This window comes from Protopterus annectens, chromosome 10.part0 (genome assembly GCF_019279795.1).
Source record: "Protopterus annectens isolate FY-2018-M chromosome 10.part0, PAN1.0, whole genome shotgun sequence".
Lineage (NCBI taxonomy): Eukaryota > Metazoa > Chordata > Ceratodontiformes > Protopteridae > Protopterus > Protopterus annectens.
Window position 1 is genome coordinate 1,758,671,714 of NC_056744.1, and position 21,492 is coordinate 1,758,693,205.

The window sequence follows — 21,492 nt, forward strand, 5'->3', positions numbered from 1 at the left end:
GGCGCTTTCGCAGCCACTGATGCCCACTTCTGTGGATTCGCAGGCCACTACCGAGACCTGTTCGGAGTCTGGTATTTTTGACTAAGGATCCTGTGGATGTGTCTACCTTCGATGGGTCCGGAGCTGCTGAACAGGCACTGGCTTTAGAGGAAGTTCTTTGCACTACCGATACTCGACACAAACCGACGACTTCTTTCGTGTCTTCAGTTCTTTCTAAAACTACCGAGTTTCTAAGGCCCTGGGTATGAACTAAACCTAAAAAAACGACGACCCAAGCTCAGGCACCTGCTTCCATGCCTCAATCTCAAATGCTGAAAATGGCAGAAGACCTTATTATGATTATTAGGGGAAGCCAGGCTACCCCTTCCAAAAGAAAGAGACTTGTCACCAGTATTTTTATCTGAACAGGAGTCCGATGACTCAAATTTCTGAATATGAAGACATGCAAACCCTCTCTGCTTATGAGGATTGTGATGCAGAGGAATCCAGTCCTTCTGCCTCTCCTCCCGAGGATTTTTCATTTTGTGAAACCTTGCATACTTTAAGGGAGCATTTCCAATGGGACTGTCAGGACTATCCTTAGTCAAAAAAGAGACTCAGGGAATTCTTAGATTTACCACAGCACAGACCTTTAGCCGTTCCTCCTGACCTGGATGTTGTGGATGATGTTTTTATGGAATGCAGTTTGACTACTGACACTCTTCCTCCTGCTCCCAGGAAACCTGACAGGTACTACAGAGTCCCTGACTCTCTCAAATTCCTTTTTAAAAATCTTACTGCTGACCCAGAGGTCATCTCCCAAGGATCTAAAGGAATTAAAGAATTAAAGCAACCTCAGCTAAGAATCCCACCTCCTGAGACAGGGATTCCCGTGCTTTAGACAGATGGGGTAAAAAGTATACACCTCTACAGCTCTTGCTATTAGAGCACTAAATTATAAATTCCACATGCTGAAATATCAGCAGCATATCGTGGAACTCCTCAAACAAGCTCAAAAAATATCTTCCTTACCTGCTTGTGCAGAAAGTAAAGAATTACAAGAGCTTATGCATTATGCAAGCCAAGGTACTAAGCACACCTTGCAATGTGGCTTTGACGCCCTAGAAGCATCTTGCAGGGCAGCAGTCACTGGTTCTGTCCTTAGAAGGCATGCTTGGCTTAAGGAACAGACCTTGCCAGACCATGTCAAATCAAAATTATTGGATGCACTATTCAACAAAGACAATTTGTTTGGCACCAAGGCAGAATAGGTCTTTAAAAAGATGGAAAAAAAGCTAAATCTATGCAGACAGTTAAATACTTTTTACAGGTCCAGCCTCCGAGGTTCAGTAGGCATTGCCCCTCCCAGGCCAGCTCAGCCAGACCCATGGGAAGCAGACTCCCCAGACAGCAGCCCCAGGGAATGCAGAGATCTAGGCAGTGGAGTTCCTCCTCTTCAAAAACAGAGTGCTAAGCCACCCCCTTATGGTAAGAACTCAGTGACTTTACACCTCCACCCCTTACCTCTGCCCACCTGCTTGTGCCCCTAGGAGGAAAACTCTCCTTCCATCCAAACAACTGGGCTTCTATTACCAATGACTGATGGGTTCTCAACATAGTGTCCCAGGGATACAAATTTTATTTCCACACTCTGCCAACCCCAAAAGGGTTCCCGGATCTTCCTCCAAACCAGTGGGCAGAGGCCAAAAAGCAAGTCCTTTCCCTGTTCTCCATGAGGGCGCAATACAGCATGTTCCTGCAGACCAGATAAGCCAATGTTTCTATTCCAGACTCTTCCTGGTACCCAGAAAAGAGGGCACCTGGCACCCAATCCTCGATCTATTCATCCTAAATAACTTTCTGGTGATACCAAAATTCAAAATGCTCACCCTCCAGCAGCTTCTTCCTAGGCTTTCCAAGGATGTTTGGTTAGCCACCCTAGACCTAAAAGAGGCCTACCTACACATCCCAATCAGGGAATATTGCAGAAAATATCTGTGTTTCAGGGAAGGATGTATGCACTTTCAGTTCTCTGCGCTTCCCTTTGGCTTATCCACTGCTCCCAGAGTTTTCACAAAATGTCTGGCTCCAGCCTTTGGTTTTTGCAGACAAAGAAGTATTCAAATTCACCCCTACTTACACGATTGCCTGATTCAGGCACACAGTCAGGAAAAGCTGATGTTCTTCATGTTTCACTGTTGCAGTCATCACATTTGTGTCATCTGCCTGCAGGTAGCCCTCAGCCGGCCTGAATACAAGAGTCTTGGGATTTCTGCATCGGGTGCTGTTGCTTCTTCCATGACGTCAGGTCATCAGGGGTATAAAACATGCAGCCGACGACATTACATCAGTCTTTCTTGCCGTGAGATGCCCAAAGCAGAAGCAATTCACAGGTGCCGGTCAGCTGACTCCTAAAATTTTCGTTTTCAAGTTTCAGACCTGAAGTCTTCTGAAAGATAAGTACCCCGTTGGGGATCCTTTTTTCTTGCTCTAACCAATGTCAGAAAAAATTAATAATTGTCTTGCCTGTGGAAAGCAAATACCTCATAGAGATTTTCATTCTTATTGCGTCACCTGTTTAGGCCCAGACCACAGCGTTCCTCGCTGTTGGTTTTGTGCCTTGTTCAGTGCCCAAACTATTCATCGTTGGTTGGGCTATTTTTGTAGCTAAATACTTTCGCTCTCGATCTCCGTACTCCGAAATGGCTTCGCTAAGCCATCTGACTACCGATCTTCTGAAAAAGTGGAAGGATAAAGACAGAGACAGACCGCATAGGTCCAAACCTGCCGACGACGCTGCTGTTAAGCTAGTCACCAGTCTGCCGGTACTTAGTCATGTGCTTTCGCAGCCCCTGATACCCACTCCTACAGATTCACAGGCCTCTACTGAGACCCATTCAGAGTCCAGTACGCCGCAAGATGCTTCTTCGACTATGGAACCTGTGATGTCTCTACCTTGGATGGGTCCGCATCCGCTGTGCAGGCACCGGCTTCTGAGAGTGTATTCAGGGCTGCCGATTTTCATATTAAACCGACAACTTCATTTCATGCCAAAAATACAGAATTTGTCTGGCCTAAAGTTTCCACTACGCCTAGGAAAATGATGGCCAAAGTGCATTCTCAGGCCCACATGCCTCAAAAACAAATGATTAGAATGTCTGAAGACCTTATTACCTTAATTAGGGGAAGCCAGCCTTCCCCCTCTAAGAGACCTAGAACTGATTTTCCTTCTGATTCTTCTGATCAGGAATCTGATATCTCTGTTCCTTTTGACTACCAGGACACCCTTATCTACCTATAAGGATTCTGATGCAGAGGATTCCATTCCCTCTGCTTCCCCTCCAGAAGATTTATCTTTTGGTGAAACATTGCTTTCCCTTGGGGAGCATTTCTGCTGGGAAAGCCAGGACTATTCTCAGTCCAAAAAGAGACTCGGGGAATTTTTAAACCTGCCTTAGCACAGGCTTCTAGCTATCCCTCCTGTTCTGGAGATTGCAGATGATGTTTTTTGGAATCCAGTCTTACCCCGGATACTTTGTCTCCAGCACCCAGGAAACCGAACGGGTACTATGGAGTACCTGACTCTCACAAATTCCTTTTTAATAATCCTACTGTGGATCCAGAGACCATTTCCCAAGGACCAAAAGGCATTAAGACTACTACTGCCAAAAATCCAACCCCTTCTGACAGGGATTCTAGGGCCTTAGACAGATGGGGTAAGAAGGTATACACCTCTGCTACTCTGGCCATTAGGGCTTTGAATTGCAAGTTTCAAATGTTAAAGTATCAGCAGCATATTATGGGGCTAATTAAACAGAAAATTATGTTGATTCCTGATTGTGCAGAACACAAAGATTTACAAGAGTTAATGCATTCTGCTGACCATGTTGGTAAACATACTTTACAGTGTGGTTCTGATGCTCTAGAAGCGTCTTGCAGGGCTGATGTCACTGGGTCTGTACTTAGAAGGCATGCTTGGCTTAAGGAACAAAACTTGCCAAATCATGTAAAGCAAAATTACTGGATGCACCCTTAAACCAAGAGTGCCTATTTGGCAATAAAGCAGAAGTCGTCCTCAAAAGGATGGAGGAAAAAGCTAAATCTATTCAAACTGTTAAAGATTTCTTACAAGTACAGCCACCTAGATTCAGTAGGCACTGGCCTTCAAAGAACTGGTCCTTTCCAGTCCCTTCCAGGCCTTCTCAGTCCAAACCCAGGGGCAGCAGACCACCAAGACTTCAGTCTCAGGTTATGCACAGATCTAAGCTGTGGGGTACTCCCACTTCCAAAACAGGGAGTAGTAAGCCACCCCCCTATGGTAAAATTGCACAATGACTTATCCTTAACTCCTCCAAGCCTGGCTCAGCTACTTGCACCTTTAGGAGGAAAACTCGCCGTGCATGCAAAAAGCTGGGAATACATTACCCAAGACAAATGGATTTTAAATATTGTTTCCCTAGGATACAGATTCCAGTTTCACTCTCTCCCAACCCTAAGGGGGTGGCCAGACCTCCCACCAAACCAGTGGGTGGAGGCCCAAAAGCAAGTACTTACTCTCCTCAGCATCAATGCTATTCAGCCTGCCCCAGCAGAACAAAGGGGATAAGGCTTTTATTCAAGACTGTTCCTGGTTCCCAGAAAAGAAAATTCTTGGTGTCCTATCCTAGATCTGTCTATTCTCAACACCTTTCTGGTGGTTCCAATATTCAAACTGCTAACTCACCAACAGTTGCTTCCCATGCTAGCCAAGGATGCCTGGCTGGCAACCCTAGACTTAAAAGAAGCTTACCTGCACATCCCCATAAGGGAATCTTGCAGGAAATACCTACGCTTCAGGGCAGGCTCTATGCACTATCAGTTCTCTGCACTTCCCTTTGGCTTATCTACTATGCCCAGGGTATTCGCAAAGTGCCTAACTCCGGCCATTGGATTTTGCAGGCAGAGAAACATTCAGATTTACCACAACTTGGACGTTTGCCTGATTCAGGCAGAAAGTCAGGACTTGCTACTACAGCACCTGGCATTTGTAGAGAGACTTCTAACTTCATTGGGGTATACCATCAGCGAAAAGAAATCACAACTAGTACCCTGCCAACAGATTGTATTCCTGGGAACAAGCTTGAACACAGTTTCCCAGATGGCATTCCTCACTCCAGAGAAACAAATTTATTTAACAACCTACTTTAACCTACTGGCCACAAAAACCCAACTACCTGCAAGGAAAATACTGCAAGCTCTGGGGTTCATGGCCTATTGCATTCTGTTAATTCCATATGCAAGACTGCATATGAGGAAATGTCAATGGTATCTAAAAAGTCTATGGTGTCAACATTCTCAGGACTTGGAAACAATAATTCCTATCATTTCTTGGCTAAGGGCAAAGTTCCTTTGGTGGGCAGAGGCCTGCAGCCACAACAAGTGACTCTCTTTCACTCTACCCCCCTGCCGCCCAAACTATAACAGATGCATCAGACAATGCATGGGGGGTTCACATGGCAGGGCAGTGCATACAGGGCAAATGGAACCCAAAGCAGATGCACCTGCATATCAATTAAAAAGAAATGTTAGCTGTATAGAATGCTCTGACAGCCTTCAAAGACCTTATTCTTCCAGGACAACTATTGGTAAAGACAGACAACACCACAGTTATGTGATACATAAACAAGCAGGGGGGAACCTATTCCTACCCACTCTGCAGACTAGCCATAGCTCTGTGGAACACAGCCTTGAGCAACCAGGTGCACCTACAAGCTCAATTCCTGCCAGGCAAACTAAATTCACTGGCAGACGACTTAAGCAGAAATCTCATGGACCCACATGAATGGAAACTGGAACCCAAAATATTCAAGCTTTTGTGGAACAAATGGGGGATACCAGAGATGGACCTGTTTGCTTCCCCTCAGAACTATCAGTTGAACAAATACTGCACCAGAACTCCCCACAGTCAAGCTTGGAAAGTGGATACCCTGTCCTTTACCTGGGAAAGCCTGTCAGTATATGCCTTTCACCCTCTGCCTCTCCTCTCGAAGGTTCTACTAAAGATCAAACAGGACAAGCCAAGGACAATCCTGATTGCACCAGACTGGCTACGTCAGCACTGGTACCCGCTTTTGTGCAGTCTGACAGCGCTACAACCATGGCACCTGCCTCAGACCCCTTCACTGCTGTCCCAGCAGGCGGGCCAGATTCTGCACCCTCAGCTTCAGACCCTGAACCTTGCAGCCTGGCTAATCCCCTGAGCTCACCTCTAGCAACCCTCAGTAAGCAGGTGCTGAATGTCAGTCTTGAGGCAAGGAGGCCTAGTACTAGAAAATCCTATTCAGAAAAGTTGAAAAGATACTGTTCCTGGAGCCAGCCTCAGGGGATGGGCACAACGGTGCCCAGCTTACCTCATATTCTAGATTATTTAACAGAAATGCTCCTCAAAGGCTTATCCTTCTCTTCAATTAAGATCCATACCTCTGCCATCTCAGCTCATTATAATACCGAGCCACCCCTCTTCTCCCATCCTCTGGTAAAACAGTTCCTTAGAGGGACCAAAAATTTAAGACCCCCTCCCCCAGGAGAGCTCACACTTCAGCCTGGGAACTTAATTTTGTATTGGAAAAACGTACTCTTCCCCCCCTTTGAACCGGCTGCTGCAGCAGAGTTGAAATTCCTTCTAGCCATCACTTCAGCTAGAGGAGTGTCTGAACTGCAGGCCCTTATGGCAGTGGAACCCTTCATTATATTCCATGCAGACAGGGTTTTCCTCAGGACTAACCCATCTTTTATGCCCAAGGTGGTGTCTAGCTTGGCTTTAAACCAGTCCATTCATTTGCCTACTTTTTTTCCCTAATCCTCAGAATAAAGGGGGAAGGATACTGCGTTCTCTGGACGTGCACAGACCACTTAGATTCTATTTGGACAGCCTCTCAGAAAATCTGACCAGCTGCTAGTCAGCTTTGCTGCAGGGGCAGAGTGGAAGGCCATTTCAAAGCAAACCATTTCCAAATGGATAGCACACTGCATCCATTTCTGCTACAAGCACCATGGAAAACCTACCCCACAGGGGATAAGAACACATTCCACTAGGACTACATCTACTTCTACTGCATTTCTCAGAGGAGTCCCTACCAGGGACATCCTGGAAGCTGCAACCTTGGAGCTCTGTACACACTTTCACCAAGCATTACCACTTGCCTATCTTTTCTAAATCCAGAGCTGGATTTGCCACAGCAGTCTTACAGGGCCTGATTGCCAACCCTAATGCTTCCTAATCTACCTCCACATGTGTAGCCTGTCACCCCTGCCACCATGGCACCAACCTCAGATCCCAATTCTCCTGACCCAGAAGAATGGAGAATTCATGCTTCCACAATTGCAGACCCTGAACCTGGCAGCCTGGCTTATTCCCTGAACTCTCCTCAAGCTGCCAGCCTAAGCAAAAAAGTCCTAGATGTTAAACATGAGGCCAGACGCCCCAGCACTAGAAAATCCTATGCTGACAAGTGGAATCCAGGCTAAGGGAGCTGAAACGGCACAGCCCTCCCTACTTCTTATCTTGGATTACCTAGCAGACCTACTGCACAGGGGGTCTGTCCTTCCCTTCTATTAAAATTCATGCCTTTGCCATCTCTGCTCATTATAGCACAGAGCCACCTCTCTTCTCACACCCTCTCATCAGACAGTTCCTAAGAGGGGCTATCAACTTAAAGCCACCCAGAAGAGCTCCTACCCCAGCTTGGGACCTTAACCTTTTCTTGGAAAAGCTCCCCCCTCCCCCCTTTGAGCCTGCAGCTTCAGCAGAGTTAACATTCCTCTCTTGGAAAACAGCCTTGCTTCTGGCCATCACTTCAGCTAGAAGAGTTTCAGAGCTACAAGCACTCATGGCTGTAGAGCCCTTCATCATTTTCCATGCTGACAGGGTCTCCCTCAGGACTTAACCCATCCTTCATGCCTAAAGTGGTGTCCAGTTGGCTCTCAACCAATACATTCATTTGCCCACCTTTTTCCCCTAACCCAAAAAACAGGGAGGAAAGGATTCTGCAGTCTCTAGATGTGCACAGACAGCTCAGATTCTATCTGGATAGGACTAAATCTTTTAGAAAAAACTGATCAATTGCTAGTCAGCTTTGCAGCAGGGGCAGAGGGCAAGGCCATATCCAAACAAACGATCTCTAAATGGATAGCACACTGCAGCCATTTCTGCTACAAGCAGCATGAGAAACCGCCCCCAAAGAGGGTCACGACTCATTTTCACCAGGGCAACCTCCACCTCCACAGCTTCTCTCAGAGGGATCCCCACCAGGGACATCCTGTAGGCTGCAACATGGACTTCTGTTCATACCTTCACCAAGCATTACCTCCTGCCTATCTTCTCCAAATCCAGGGCAGGCTTTGCCACCACAGTCTTACAGGGAATCCTAGCCAGCCCCCAGTCTTCTTGACTGCCTCCACCCTTTTCTTCAGCTTTGGGAATCAACCCAAGTGTAATGACTGCAACAGTGAAACATGAAGAACATAGTACAGTCGTGTACACTTACCATAAATTTAGATGTTCGAGTGTATTCACTGTTGCCATCCTGGTTTCCCATCCTCCATCCCCCTTGTCTGTCTCTCTCTCTCTCTTCCTCTCTCCTTACAGAGAATTTTTGGTACTTACTTTTTACTGGTGGTGGTGTTCTGCCATAACCTAGCTCTGATTTGGGGGTTCCTGACAGTTGGGGCAAGAAAAACTGATGTAATGGCATTGGCTTCCTGATTTTATACCACTGACGACCTGACGTCAGTCCTGGAGCAACAGCAACCGATGCAGAAATACTAAGCCTCTGGTATTTGGGCCAGCTGTGGGCTACCCCCTGGCAGGATAACCCAAGTATGATGACTTCAGCAGTGAATATACTCGAACATCTACATTTATGGTAAGTGTACACAACTGTACGTTTACTGTACTGTAACATTTTAGTTGGGTCAATTTTGGGGTTTTAGTAAAAGAAACTCAAAGAAAGATGCTAGACTCTGAGCAGTTATCAAGCCTGTTGGAATCTATGGCTCATCACAGCAAGTAGGAAATGTAAAAGTATTGTGGTGAAATAGTGAAAGTGATTATAATGGATGTAAAAACGGGTGTACCAGGAAATTCCATGCTGTATTCACACAACTGTTTGTACTGCCCCCAACCCACCTGACATTTCAAATAAATGGACAGATATTTCAAAATGTTGGCCCCCCTTACAGTTAATAAATGTACACATCATTTTCAGTGGTTCAGTATAAAACTTTAACGTTCTTGTTTTTAGTTTTGTAGTCTTCTCTGTAAGTAAGTTGTGTACTTGTTAGAGGCATTAATTTAGACAGTTGTAAAAATAATAATGGCTTCAAAAAAGTTAGTGTTTCTGAGTGATGCAAATAAAAATGTACTCTGTAGATTACAAAGTGTATGCTTGACTACATCCTTGTGTAAAGTCTGTGATAAAGGCTAGCTGTAGATTGCTGTAGGGCTGTGATGTGTACTTTTTCTTTAGACTGCTTTTGCTGACATTTTTTCCTGTCTTGTTTTTTTTTTTTTTTTTTTTTCTTTTAAAGTTTGATCTTTGGAGTTATCACATGCATAACTGGCTTCCTGGGTGTAGGTTCTGGTGTGGAGATTAGTAAATGGTACCGAAAGAGGAACCCTCGTTCCGACCCTCTGGTGTGTGCTGCTGGCCTCCTCATTTCTGCACCGTTTCTCTACCTTGCCTTGGTTTGTGTAGTTAGCAGTATTACAGCCACTTATGTAAGTATCATTAGCATGAACTGCTCATTTTAGCTAGCTCTGGGGTTATACGCCAGCTGAAGTTTTTCAACTGAATTTTTTTTCCAAAGAAGTTATTTTACTATTTCTAGAGTTTGCTTATGATGTTTGTAGATAGTGTGAGAATGGAACCCATATTTGGAGAAGCTTTTATATGGATTGCCCCACTTGGTTTAGGGATTAGTGCAACAGTGCTTCCTCACTAGTGGAAATCATGAACCTAACACTGGCTGGTTGAGTTGTAATTTAAGATGCAGTGTATCCAGCGTGTGCATACAGTGCAGCGTGCTGAGAGTAAACTGATATCCTTTTACAACCATGACGACAGGGAAATTAGGGGAATGTTTGCCCTACCTTCTCCTGTCCTAGTCCCAGAAGTCTACAATATTTTTCCACCTACTACCCGGAGAAGGGGGACCCACCACTGTGATGTGCTACTTGCAGATAAGAGTGGGTCATAATCTGTAAGTCAGCAGGAAGAGGGAGAAAAGAATTAACGCAAGTCTTGGATAAATGGTAGAGATATGGATCGGATCCAGGCGATCTCACTGGGTATGCTGCACTTGGCATAAGCTCTGCTATGGCTTGTCAAACAGTGAACTTCAGCGGGTTGCAGTATCCTGCTCTTTCATGATTTTGTGTAATTAAGTGCAGAGTCGTACTTCAGTGCTTTCAGCTGTTTTCACTAAAGATAATTTAAGATACTATCCTTTTGTACTTTCCTTTTCCAGGTAAGCTGTCAGGTGAGGTGACGGCCTAAGCAAATTTTGCAGCATAGCATGTAAAACCTCTGTTCTTAAAAACAGCTGTCCTTCAAAAAATATTTCTGTGTAAAATTGGGACTTGTCAAATTGGTGAAGTAAATTAAAAACTTTCAAGCCTGTTTGGAGAAAATAATTTCACAGATGGTGGAGTTTTACCTCTTTTTCCACCATTTTGTGACCCTGGTGTTGTTGGGTTGGGGCGAGTTACCCTCCTCAAAAAAAAAAAAAAAAAAAAAAAAAAATTGCACTGTGTTTGCTGAAGGTAGTTTCGTTGAAGTTTTCATTTTTTTTTTACCATTACAGAATCTACCTTCAGTGAGATGACAAGATTCCTAAAGTCTTAGTGCAGAACAAGGATATATGTAGATGATAACTAGACTGTACTCTTGTCAAGGCTGTACAGCATTTATTCATTAAGCAACTTTAAACAAATCCCTTAAGCGTATGGAACATAAAGTCCTTTTTTATGAGTTCTGTTTAGTTAACAAAACAAATATATTGATTAACCTTATTATTTAGTAAAATAAACCCTGCATTGTATTTATCAAGGTTATATTCTTTTTTGTAAGATAAATAAGGTTTAACTTGCTTTTTCTCTTTTTCCAGGTATTTATCTTTATTGGTGAAACCTTTCTGTCTTTAAACTGGGCACTTGTGGCTGATATTGTTCTGGTAAGTCCTGAAGTTTTAAAGATCTTTCCTTCACAGCATTCATATTGTTTATTTCTGCAACTGAGTATTTCTTATAAAAGTATTACGTTTGTTTTTCTGCTTAGAACACACTGATCAGTTTTCCCAGTGATTTGCATTACTGGTTTCAGTGTGAGTATTCAATTCTCTCACAATATTTATTTTGTCCTGATGCAGATTTCCTGGACTTTACACAAGACGTAGTAAAATGACACATTTGTGCTTACTGAATTTACAGTTGTATGTAAAAATGCTTATTATGACTGTAGACAGTCAATGTGTGTCACTATAGCATAGATCATAACGTGCTGTTTTCTGTCCAGGTCAGTAATTCCATAGATGGTACTGCTTTTCCTACAAAGGCCTTCATTGGTGTCATCCCAGTGCTCCCTGGAGTCGCAGGCATGCAAGGCACTTGTATATAGCTGGCATTGTTCGGAATCTCCTTCTGTTCTTTGACCCTTTTACAGTTTCCTTAGGGAATTGTGACTATGGCAAGCTGTTGTGATAAGGACTAATCAATATTATTATAATAATAAATAAAGTAACTGTGAATCAGATAAACAGCAGTTGTAATGAACCAAGTACATTTTGTTCAGAGGGATGGAGGAAGTTTATCTTTGCTATTGCAGTTGCCCCTCCTTGAAGATTTAATGTTACAGAAGTATTCTTACATGCAGCCATGTTCCCTTCTTCAGGAGGAATTGCTGTAACAGTTACTGATAACATCTGGGTAGATTCTGAAGCAGTGTAGTTCTAGAATTTACAATAGTGCATCTGTCCTGCCTGTGGACTGTGCCTTCATATTGTTTCACTGAAATGTGTACAGCAGCCCATGTGACACCTGCTAAACTGTCATAAGCAGAATTGTTTACAAGAAATGCTACAGATGCAGCTGCTGTCAAATTGGAGAGGTCTGTTGTGCCTTGTAAAGTTTTATTATATTTGTCATAGTGAAAGGCAATGCAGTAAGCCAGCCATTTAGACTGTTATACTTACTAACTGGTAGGCCTACTTTTCACTTTCTTAAATGTAACAAAAGTTCATCAGTTTTCCTAACTTTGGACAGCTCTATAGTGCAGAGGGATAAAGCCCTAATTAAGACCCAGTTGATGTGGTTTTGATTAACAGCACAGGTACAGCAGGAGCTGGCGAGGGGGCAGGGAGAGGAATGATGAGACTGTACCTGTCACCTCTCTCGAGGTGGAGACATATGTCCAAGGTGCATTTTCTGTGTGAGAATTCCTTTTGTAGACTGGAGACCTCATGGAAGTGCTTATTTCGAAGGGGGAGGAGCAGAGCCTTGTGAGGGTTGTATCACTCACAAAAGTGGGTGATATTCCTACGCTAAAGCTTATTACATGCTGAACCCTAATCATGCCCTGTGATGTGAACAGTGGGCATGGCTAGGGCAGAAAGTTAAACACTCCTCCAAAGTATGATGGCTGCATACCCTTTGCACCCCCTTCACCCTTGGGAAGACCAAGATGGATAGGGCTGGTGACTGGATGTTAGTTCCCCCCCCAGAAAATATTTCCTACCTTCTTTGGTTCTCCCACTATAATATTTGCATTATATTTGTACATCCAGTAAATGTAAATAATAATTTCTATCATTTTGGTTGTTTGCATAAAAGATGGATGGTGGATTTGGCTAGGAACTGTTTCATTATGAAGTACCAAGTCAGGTAGTTTACACATAAGGGCTTGTAACTCTGAAATTATTCTATCCTAAAATACGTAATAGGAACTAGAAAAAGTGATATCCGGGGAAAGTATTTTATCTCCATCTTATATGCAGGTTCAAGGGAAGGTAAAGTAAGTTTCTCCAGCATAAAGTTAGTGTCTTGCAGTTAAAATGTCTTTTTTGAAGATCTAGCCTTTAAGAAAGACCTTAATGAATGGTTGTGATGTAATTTAAAGAGGAGGTTGTAAAATTGGAGATATTGCTGTTAAGTGGACTTTGCTGATGAATATGCTAAGTTGGAATCAAATGAATGACTTGGATAGCTAGCAACTGGAAGATGAAACAGTGCAAAGGATTTAGGCCTTGTGACATTGTCCAAGAAAAGATGCCTTCCACTTTTGAATGTAAGAAATTAGTGCATTATGTATTTGGTCTCCTTTAAGGTGCAAAACACTTTACTAGAAAACAAATCAAATTTTTGTCATCCAGACTGATGAATCCAGGGTTTTGAGATTTAGAATAAGCACATTTGCTATTGTCAGTAAGGATTTGTGGAGCGGTACTGGTAGAGAGGTTAAGTGATCAGACTTATTAACAGAGAACACTATAGTCATCTTAGCCATGCAGGAGCCATCAAAATTACAGTGGCATGTCCCGTTTTGGTTTTACTAGCGCCTTCTGCATCAGAAGGAAAGGACTGAATGCAGACATTAAGATTCGAGTCTCCTTTGTAGGAGAAAACATCCTCTCTTCCAAGAATTTCAGGAGTGGGACAACAGGTGCTCTTCACCATCTGTAGGAGGGAGCATTTGTTTACCAAAACTTTCAAGAATAAAAGAGCAAAAGCACTTGAACTGATTTTGTGTTGTGTAGCAAACAGGTCCACTTCTGGAAGAATCTGTATTTATATAATGGCCTGGCAATGCACTAGTTCTGCTTCTACATGTGCTAATGTTATTGTCCTGCTCAAGATATCTACCAACTGGTCTTATATCCCCGGGATATGAACTATTTAAAAGTACAGATTGAGCTGCAAGTCTGTCTCAAAAATTCTGAAGTTCTCATTGCACGTATTTAAGGATCTGTTCTCTCTTTGTCTGTGTATCACATTATTGTGGTATTGTCTGGAGATACCCTGTGGGAGACTGGAGAAAAGCTGACATGAGTTGGAAAACGACTTTTATCTGTTTCAGGTTTATGTGAAGGTCTTTCTTGCTGGGACTACTTGCCCTGCAATGACTGGTTGTTGAAAGATGCTCCCCAAACATAATACAAAGACTCTGCTGTTATCTGTTGGATTTTCAATGGAGGAAAATAGTGTCATTCTGATGACAGCTCTAACCTCTCATCATCTGTCCACCCGACATCTGTCCACCATAGTAATTAGCTTTTATGTACCAGATCTCTCACCTCTCAACATCTGTCCACCATAAGTATTAACTTTTATGTACCAGAGCTCTAACCTCTCAACATCTGTCCACCCAACATCTACAAAGCCAAGGGAGATGGCTAACATTTTACTTTATTTGTTAGCTTGGTCTGCAGACTGGTCCTTTTGTAGCCTTATCAGAGATATCTCAGGTCACAAGTGCAAGGGTAAATGGAACATACACATGTTCAGCATGTTTCTTCAAGGTGGCAGGAAGCTGAAGTTCAGAGAAAATCCATGCAGACATGAAGAAAATACGCAAACCTTGACATGGACAGTAAATGTAGGCTAGGATTGAATTTTGCACCTTGGAGCTGGGAGGCAGACCTCATTAAGCCATTGTATTGTGTCTGTTGGATTTGAATTTTACACCTTGGAGCTGGGAGGCGTACCTCATTAAGCCATTGTACTGTGTCTGTTGGATTTGAATTTTGCATGTTGGAGCTGGGAGCTGGACCTCATTAAGCCATTGTATATGTCTGTTGGATTTGAATTTTGTACCTTGGAGCTGGGAGGCGGACTCATTAAGCCATTGTACTATGTCTGTTGGATCTCTGGGCTGCTTTGGTAGATTTCTGAGATGACACTGAATGTTTCCCAAATACAGTTTTGCATGATGTACCAGCTGAATGTAAGGAGATATACATTGTTTTGATGGTTTTGTGGTGGGAAATTTCTACCAAGGCTATTTGGATCTCTTCCTGTTTGTCCATGGGAAACAAAGCTTTCATAACGACTAACTTTATGACTTCTCTACAAAGATTGCTGTCATTGAAGGGGCAAGACAAGACTTTTTCTCATTTTTTTTACTATCCCCAGAGATTAAGAGAGTAAAATAGTCTGTTCTGTGTACTGAATAAACAATGCTCTTGTTTTTCCCATTATCAAACAGTCAATCAGATAGGGAAATGTGCATGCACAAAAACTAAGCACAATAGGGTGTGTGGACTGAAATGTGCATGCACAAGAACTAAGCACAATAGGGTGCGTGGACTGAAATGTGCATGCACAAGAACTAAGCACAATAGGGTGCGTGGACTGTTTCAAATACTTTTTTTCAGTTTTTCAATCTGCCATTTGAACTGTTCAGCAACTTTCTGTTAGTTAAATTAATTGAAATGTGAAGAAACACCGCTTCTATTTGCCAAGTTGCCCTGTAGGAATGCAGCTTTATCAGAAGAATCTTGTCTTCAGAATCACCATCCTGAAAGACGTTGCATTTGGTAACTTGTTCAGATTTGACAAATGCAAAACTGGTGTTGAGGTCTTGTCTGTTTTTGGAGTCAGGAAAAATCTGGAGTAAAAACGGGGCCTCTCTGATATAAATGCACTCTCTCTCTCTGTTTACTTCATTTAGTAACAATTGATAACACTATTTGCAGTTGAGGGGATGTTTGTGGCTGTTTTTCCATCGTTCCTTATGATTATTTATTTTTATTTACTTCTATTTAACATTTGTTGACCGGGAATGTCCGACTAGGTTCCACAGATCCTGTTTTCAGCAGAGGTCCGGGGAGAAATGCTGCAGAAGCATGTCTTTAGATTAGTTGCAATGCTTGCACTCACTGAGGAGGATGTTTGTTATTGCCCCATTTGCCACCGTTCCTTACCATTAATTGCAATGCTTGCACTCGCTGAGGGTGATATTTGTGATTGCTCATGTTTATGTTTTACTACTTGGTCCACCCTCCCATCATTCTCCATGCTCCTTACACGTTCTGGTATCACGATCTCTTGGCTTCTTCACATGTTGGAGTTCCATGGCGTACTGCATCCCACAAAGGTTCCTTCACTGTCCTTCTCTTTTCTTCATGAACCATTGTGGCTCTTTTCTCGTTGTTAGTTCATGTTTCTGCCCTAGATTATTGGTTACATTTCAGTCCTGAGAATTTCCTTTACCTAATTCTCTTTTCTGATGTCCTTATTTTTTTCTCTCTGAGGTTTCTGCTGTGTTATTTCAGCTACTGTTATTCCATGACTCATGGCTGCTCCATCACAGGTCTCTTGTTCCAGAAAGAGGGGTTGGCATAATGATTAAGATGTTTACCTCACAGACAGAAAGTACAGGGTTTGATTCTCACCATTGGAAGGGAAATTGACTAGGCTTAAACATCCCACAAGGGCGGCTAGCCCGGTACTTACGTATGAACTGTGAATCTATGAACCTAGAAAAGGTTTGTCCACCACTACTCTGGGGCTCCAATAGGGCCTTGCCCACCACCACTCTCTGGCTCCTGTAGGGCTCTGCCCACCTCCACTCTCTGGCTCTTATAGGGCTCTGTCCACCACAGTTCTCTGTTTCCCAAAGGAGGTTGTCCACTACAGTTTTCTGGATTCCTTGGGGATTTTTCCACCACCATTCTCTGGATTACATAGGGCTTTGTCCACAACCATTCTCTGGCTCCTGTAAGGGTTTGTCAGCCATGGTAGCCTGGCTGCAATATGAGTTTGTCCCCCATTCTGTTGTGTTGCTCCCTTACTGTTGCTCATCTGATCAGGATAAAACAGACAAACATTCATTGGTTCAGTTCGTGCAGCTTTATTACACACAAATACATCAGAAATGAGGCTTTGTAACTTAAACTTAAATAAACTTCTATAAACAGACTACAACACTCATACATGTTAACACTCTGGCTGTTCTCTCAAAATGGCACTGCTGCCTGCACGTGCTCAGCATTTATATGCAAGTGTTACATCTGGAAATGCTTCTTAAAGATACATACACACGCTCTGATCTGCATCCTTCCTCTTTGAGAAGTAGTCCTTGTACGAAATGACAGTACTCAATGACATGCAGTTTACAGAAATGATCTCTTGACATGCAGTTATACATAACTAATTCTTTGACATGCAGTTATACAAAATCAGGCACATATAAAATAATTATGTTCAAGTGGGTTTATGTTAGTACAGCGAAGTCCGCAATGAGCGAATACCATTTGGGTGACACCAAATGTGCAAAAATGGGAAACATTGCAAGAATGAACGGAGATCACAGTAGGGAATTCTTCCCTTTACTTCAGTGTAGTGAGATCTCAGAGTTGGTATATTTAAGTAGCGGGGGGTGTGGGGGGGCTTGGCCCCTGCATAAAACACTCTGACAGTTTGCCTGTTTCAGTTTTTTTTTTTTTTTCGGTTTCGTAATTTTCAAACACCAGATAGTATTCGGAGTTTGAAACTTTCGTTCCAATAATATAGACCCTGTCCAAGTTGCTGTGTATTTTACACTAGGTCTAGAAATACGACCTGACCATGTAACATAAAAGAATTGGATCTAGCAATGGGGACGGTCTTCAAGGAATGTTCAACTTTGGGGATATCTGGGACCTCATCAGGAACGAGAATGGATACTACGACATGTTCTTCGGTATGAACATTGTCAGGGTTGCTGTGAGATCACAGGCACAATGCTGCAATATCATTTCTAATACAGGAAGATGATGTCTGTGGTTTCTCCTGTATTCTGTACCCTCAGATTCCACTAAATAGGATCTTGGCTCAGTACATATACCTCTCACTTGACTAATTCGATCAAAGCCTTTCACTGTTTGCATCCTGACTGTCTCTCCTTCTTTTAATGGACAAAGAAATCTGCTTGTTTTATCACAGCTGAACTTCTGAGAAGAATGCTTCTTAAAAAGTTGGGTTTTGATTGCTTTGTTGTTTTAGGATTAGGCACCAACAAACTAGAACTGATAGGCAAGCTTGTTCTGGTTTGCCTAGATAGAAGTCTCTGTGCAGGCAAGCCACGTAGGTTGTCATGGGTTATATTTCCGAGATTGAGTAAATTCAAGAAGATATCAGTATTGTCACGCTTTGGCCTCTGCAGTAATTGCTTTGCACTTTGTACTGCGGGTTCAGCAAGGCCATTTCACTGTGGATGTTCAGGACTGCTAGTAACATGGATAAAGTCCCACTCTTCAGCAAATCTCTGAAACAATTGACTGGTAAACTGAGAACCATTGTCTGAAATAATGTGTGGAGTACCTTGGACCGAGAAATGAAGTTTCATCTTAGTAATAACAGCACTGGATGTTATGTTAGGTAGCAAATCGGTCTCAAACCACTTTGAATAAGAGTCCACCAACTCTAAGTAACGTTGATTATTGCACTCAAATATGTCGGTCGCTACTGTTGACCAAGACAGTTCAGGAATTTGGCTTAGCTGAAGTGGCTCTTTTTGCAAATGCGGCTTGGTACTGTTGCATACTGAACAAGAAGAGCGCACGTTATCAATGTCTTTTGCTAGAGAAGGCCAAAATACTAGTCCTCTTGCCCTTCCTTTGGTAGAATCAGAACCTGGGTGGGCACAGTGCAAAATCTGAATGTATTCGTGTTGTAAGGAAGTAGGAACAACAACTTTTGGACCTTTGAAAATGATACCATCTTCCATCAGCACCTCATCTCTGTATGGAAAGTAAGGTTGTACTTCTGGTGGTACACAGGATTGCTTTGAATGCTATCCTGCATTGATGGAGTGGTTGAGCTTTTGCAAAATTGGATCAGTCTTTGTAAGATCTCTCAGCTCATCAAGTCTCGTGGTAGAAAAATTACACACTTCATGACATCAAAGTCAAAATTCTTTGCATCGAGTTGTTCCCTGGTATTTCTGGGCAATCTGCTTAAGGTATCAGCCAGATAAAGAAGTTTAGCTTTTTTATAGACCATTTTGAACCTATAACTGTGAACCTATTTTGAAATTGTACTTTTGCAATTTTGGCTTCATTCTTTGTAGTCTTGCTGTTGCAAAATGCATAGGCTTATTTAAAATAGTGACTAGAGGTTGATGATCAGTTTCTGTCTGGATAGCTCAGCCATAAATATAATCATGGAACTTCAACCATGCGAACACAGTTGCCTGCATCTCAGTTTGGGTAAGAGTTCCATTTGTATAGGCAACAGGTCTGCCTTCCTGTAGAATAACTGCACCTAGACCGAACTTTGAAGCATCACAGGAAAGAAATACTGGTTTGTGGACATCATAGTATCTTAACATAGGTGGGTTAGCAATTTGCCACTTTGCTGTTTAAGGTTATAAAATGCTCTCTGGTGGTGTTCTAACCATGACCATGTAACATTTTTGTGTGTCAGCTCTCTTGATGGTGCTGATAACTTACTAAAGTCAGGGATAAATTTGTCCAAATAGTTAACTATACCAAGAAAATGCTGTAGAGCTTTGACATTGTCTGGAGCTGGCACCTCAAGAATGGCTGCTTGGTTAGAAAGATCTAGTCATAAGCCTGTACTGATAAATAAATGACCTACATAAGTAACTTCTGGAAGTCTAAATTTGCACTTCAGAGGATTGAGCTTTAAATTCATTTCATACGCTCTGTCCAGAGCTTTCCTGAGGTTTCTGTCATGCTGTGCTTCACCATTACCTCCAACCAATAAATCAACTATTATTGCACACAGGTAGCCTGAAAAAATTTGCTCCATTGCACTCAAAGACTTCACTGGCAGAATTTATTCCAAAAGGCATCCTGAGGAATCTGTATCTACCAAATGGGATACTAAATGTAGTTAGTAGTGAAGATTTGCAATCAAGCATTGCTTGCCAAAATGAACTCTTTGCATCTGACACAGAAAAAACAGTGACATTTGGCATGGGGGTGGCAATCTCCTCGACTGTATGTATAGGATGATAAGGTCTTTTCAATGCCTTGTTCAAGTCTCTTGGGTCAATGCATATTCTGATTTCATCTGATTTTTTCTTATGAGCAGTTACCATGGAAGATACCCACTCAGTTGGTTCTGTGACTGGACAAATCACACCTTGCTGCACCATTTTGTCTAGCTGGACCTTGACTTTGTCCTGCATAGCTATTGGATGTCTCCTTGCTGGTTTGACCACTGGACTAACCTCTGGGTCTACTTTTATAGAGAACACAACTGGAAGTTTGCCTAGCTTGTCGCTGAACACATCAGCATACTCTGAGAAAAATGTTATCAGTAAAGCTGAAACTGAGACGTGCTTACATGATTTACTTCTTTGGTCAAAGAAAGCAGTTTCATTCTCAAACTTTCTCTGAGACCTAATAATGACTGCACAGGTCTTTTGACTACATAAAATTGCAAGCTGTAACTGTTCCCATCCGAATAGCATGAAAGCACTACTGAGCCTTCGGTTTGAATCTCTTCTCCTCCATAGGCAGCAAGCTTTGCACAACTGCCCAAATTAAGTTGCTTACCAGCTATAGCAAATGTTTCTGATGACATTACATTACACTTTGAACCAATGTCTACTTTGAGCTCTGTGGCTTACCATTGATCAGGACAGTACAAAATATTTCATTCTTTTCCAGTAAATCAATTGCATTAACCTTTTCACCGACCACTGATGCACCATCTACATAGAAAGTAGGGTTACAGCTCTCCACATGATCAACTCGCCCCTTTGAGTGACCCTTTCCAATAACCAAACAAGGCTTGCTTGATTTATAAAACTTTTGAAAATGGTTACATTTTTTAAACTTGTGGCATTGCTGTTCAAATTTATTTGTTTAACATTTGTTTACTGGGAAAGTCCGACTTGGAAAGAGAACATTTTCAAAGGAGGCCCAGAGAGAAAAGCTCCAGACACGTCTTTGTGAATGGGAGGAAACCAGAGCACCCAGAGGAAACCCACACAAATGCAGGGAGGACATGCAGACTCCACACAGAAGGCACCCCAACCGAGAATCCAACCGGAGAACCTCTTGCTGTGAGGTGACAATGCTAAACCACTGCACTGGCTAAATGTTAAGCACTTTTCTCTTAGACTCATGACTGGCTCCACAATTACAACAGCTAACAATGAGACTTAACTTGGGTTTTGCTCTCTCACTCTTATACTGTACTGAGCATGCCCTAGCTATTAGCTGCAAAAGTTTCACCTGGCTTTTGGTCTCTTGTATAAAATAAGTGCCTCTGTAATGTAACATTTGCCTGGAGGTTGCAGATTTTTCTAAATTTATGTTTTTATCACTCCGGGTCCTCTCTTGATTCAGCCAGTACCACAGTAGGATGGTTTGCCCCCCCTCCTGCATATACTTCTGATGCATACACAAATGAACGCTCTCTTTCAGTAGCTCCTGACACAGCTAAGTTAAGCAAAATGAATGCTCTTGCATGTGCATCTTTGTCAGAAAAGACAAAGTCAAAGAAAACTTTGTTATTCTGAACTA

General features: G+C 42.6%; 1 protein-coding gene across 1 annotated transcript in view; it reads left to right on the plus strand.

Moving 5' to 3' along the window:
* Positions 1–21,492, plus strand: part of LOC122813987 (protein spinster homolog 1-like) — a 329,320-nt gene that overhangs the window by 188,201 nt on the left and 119,627 nt on the right. The window contains exons 9-10 of the mRNA XM_044086558.1: positions 9,547–9,736; positions 11,125–11,190. Of these exons, the coding sequence (XP_043942493.1) occupies positions 9,547–9,736; positions 11,125–11,190 (256 nt within the window). The remainder of the gene's footprint in view (positions 1–9,546; positions 9,737–11,124; positions 11,191–21,492) is intronic.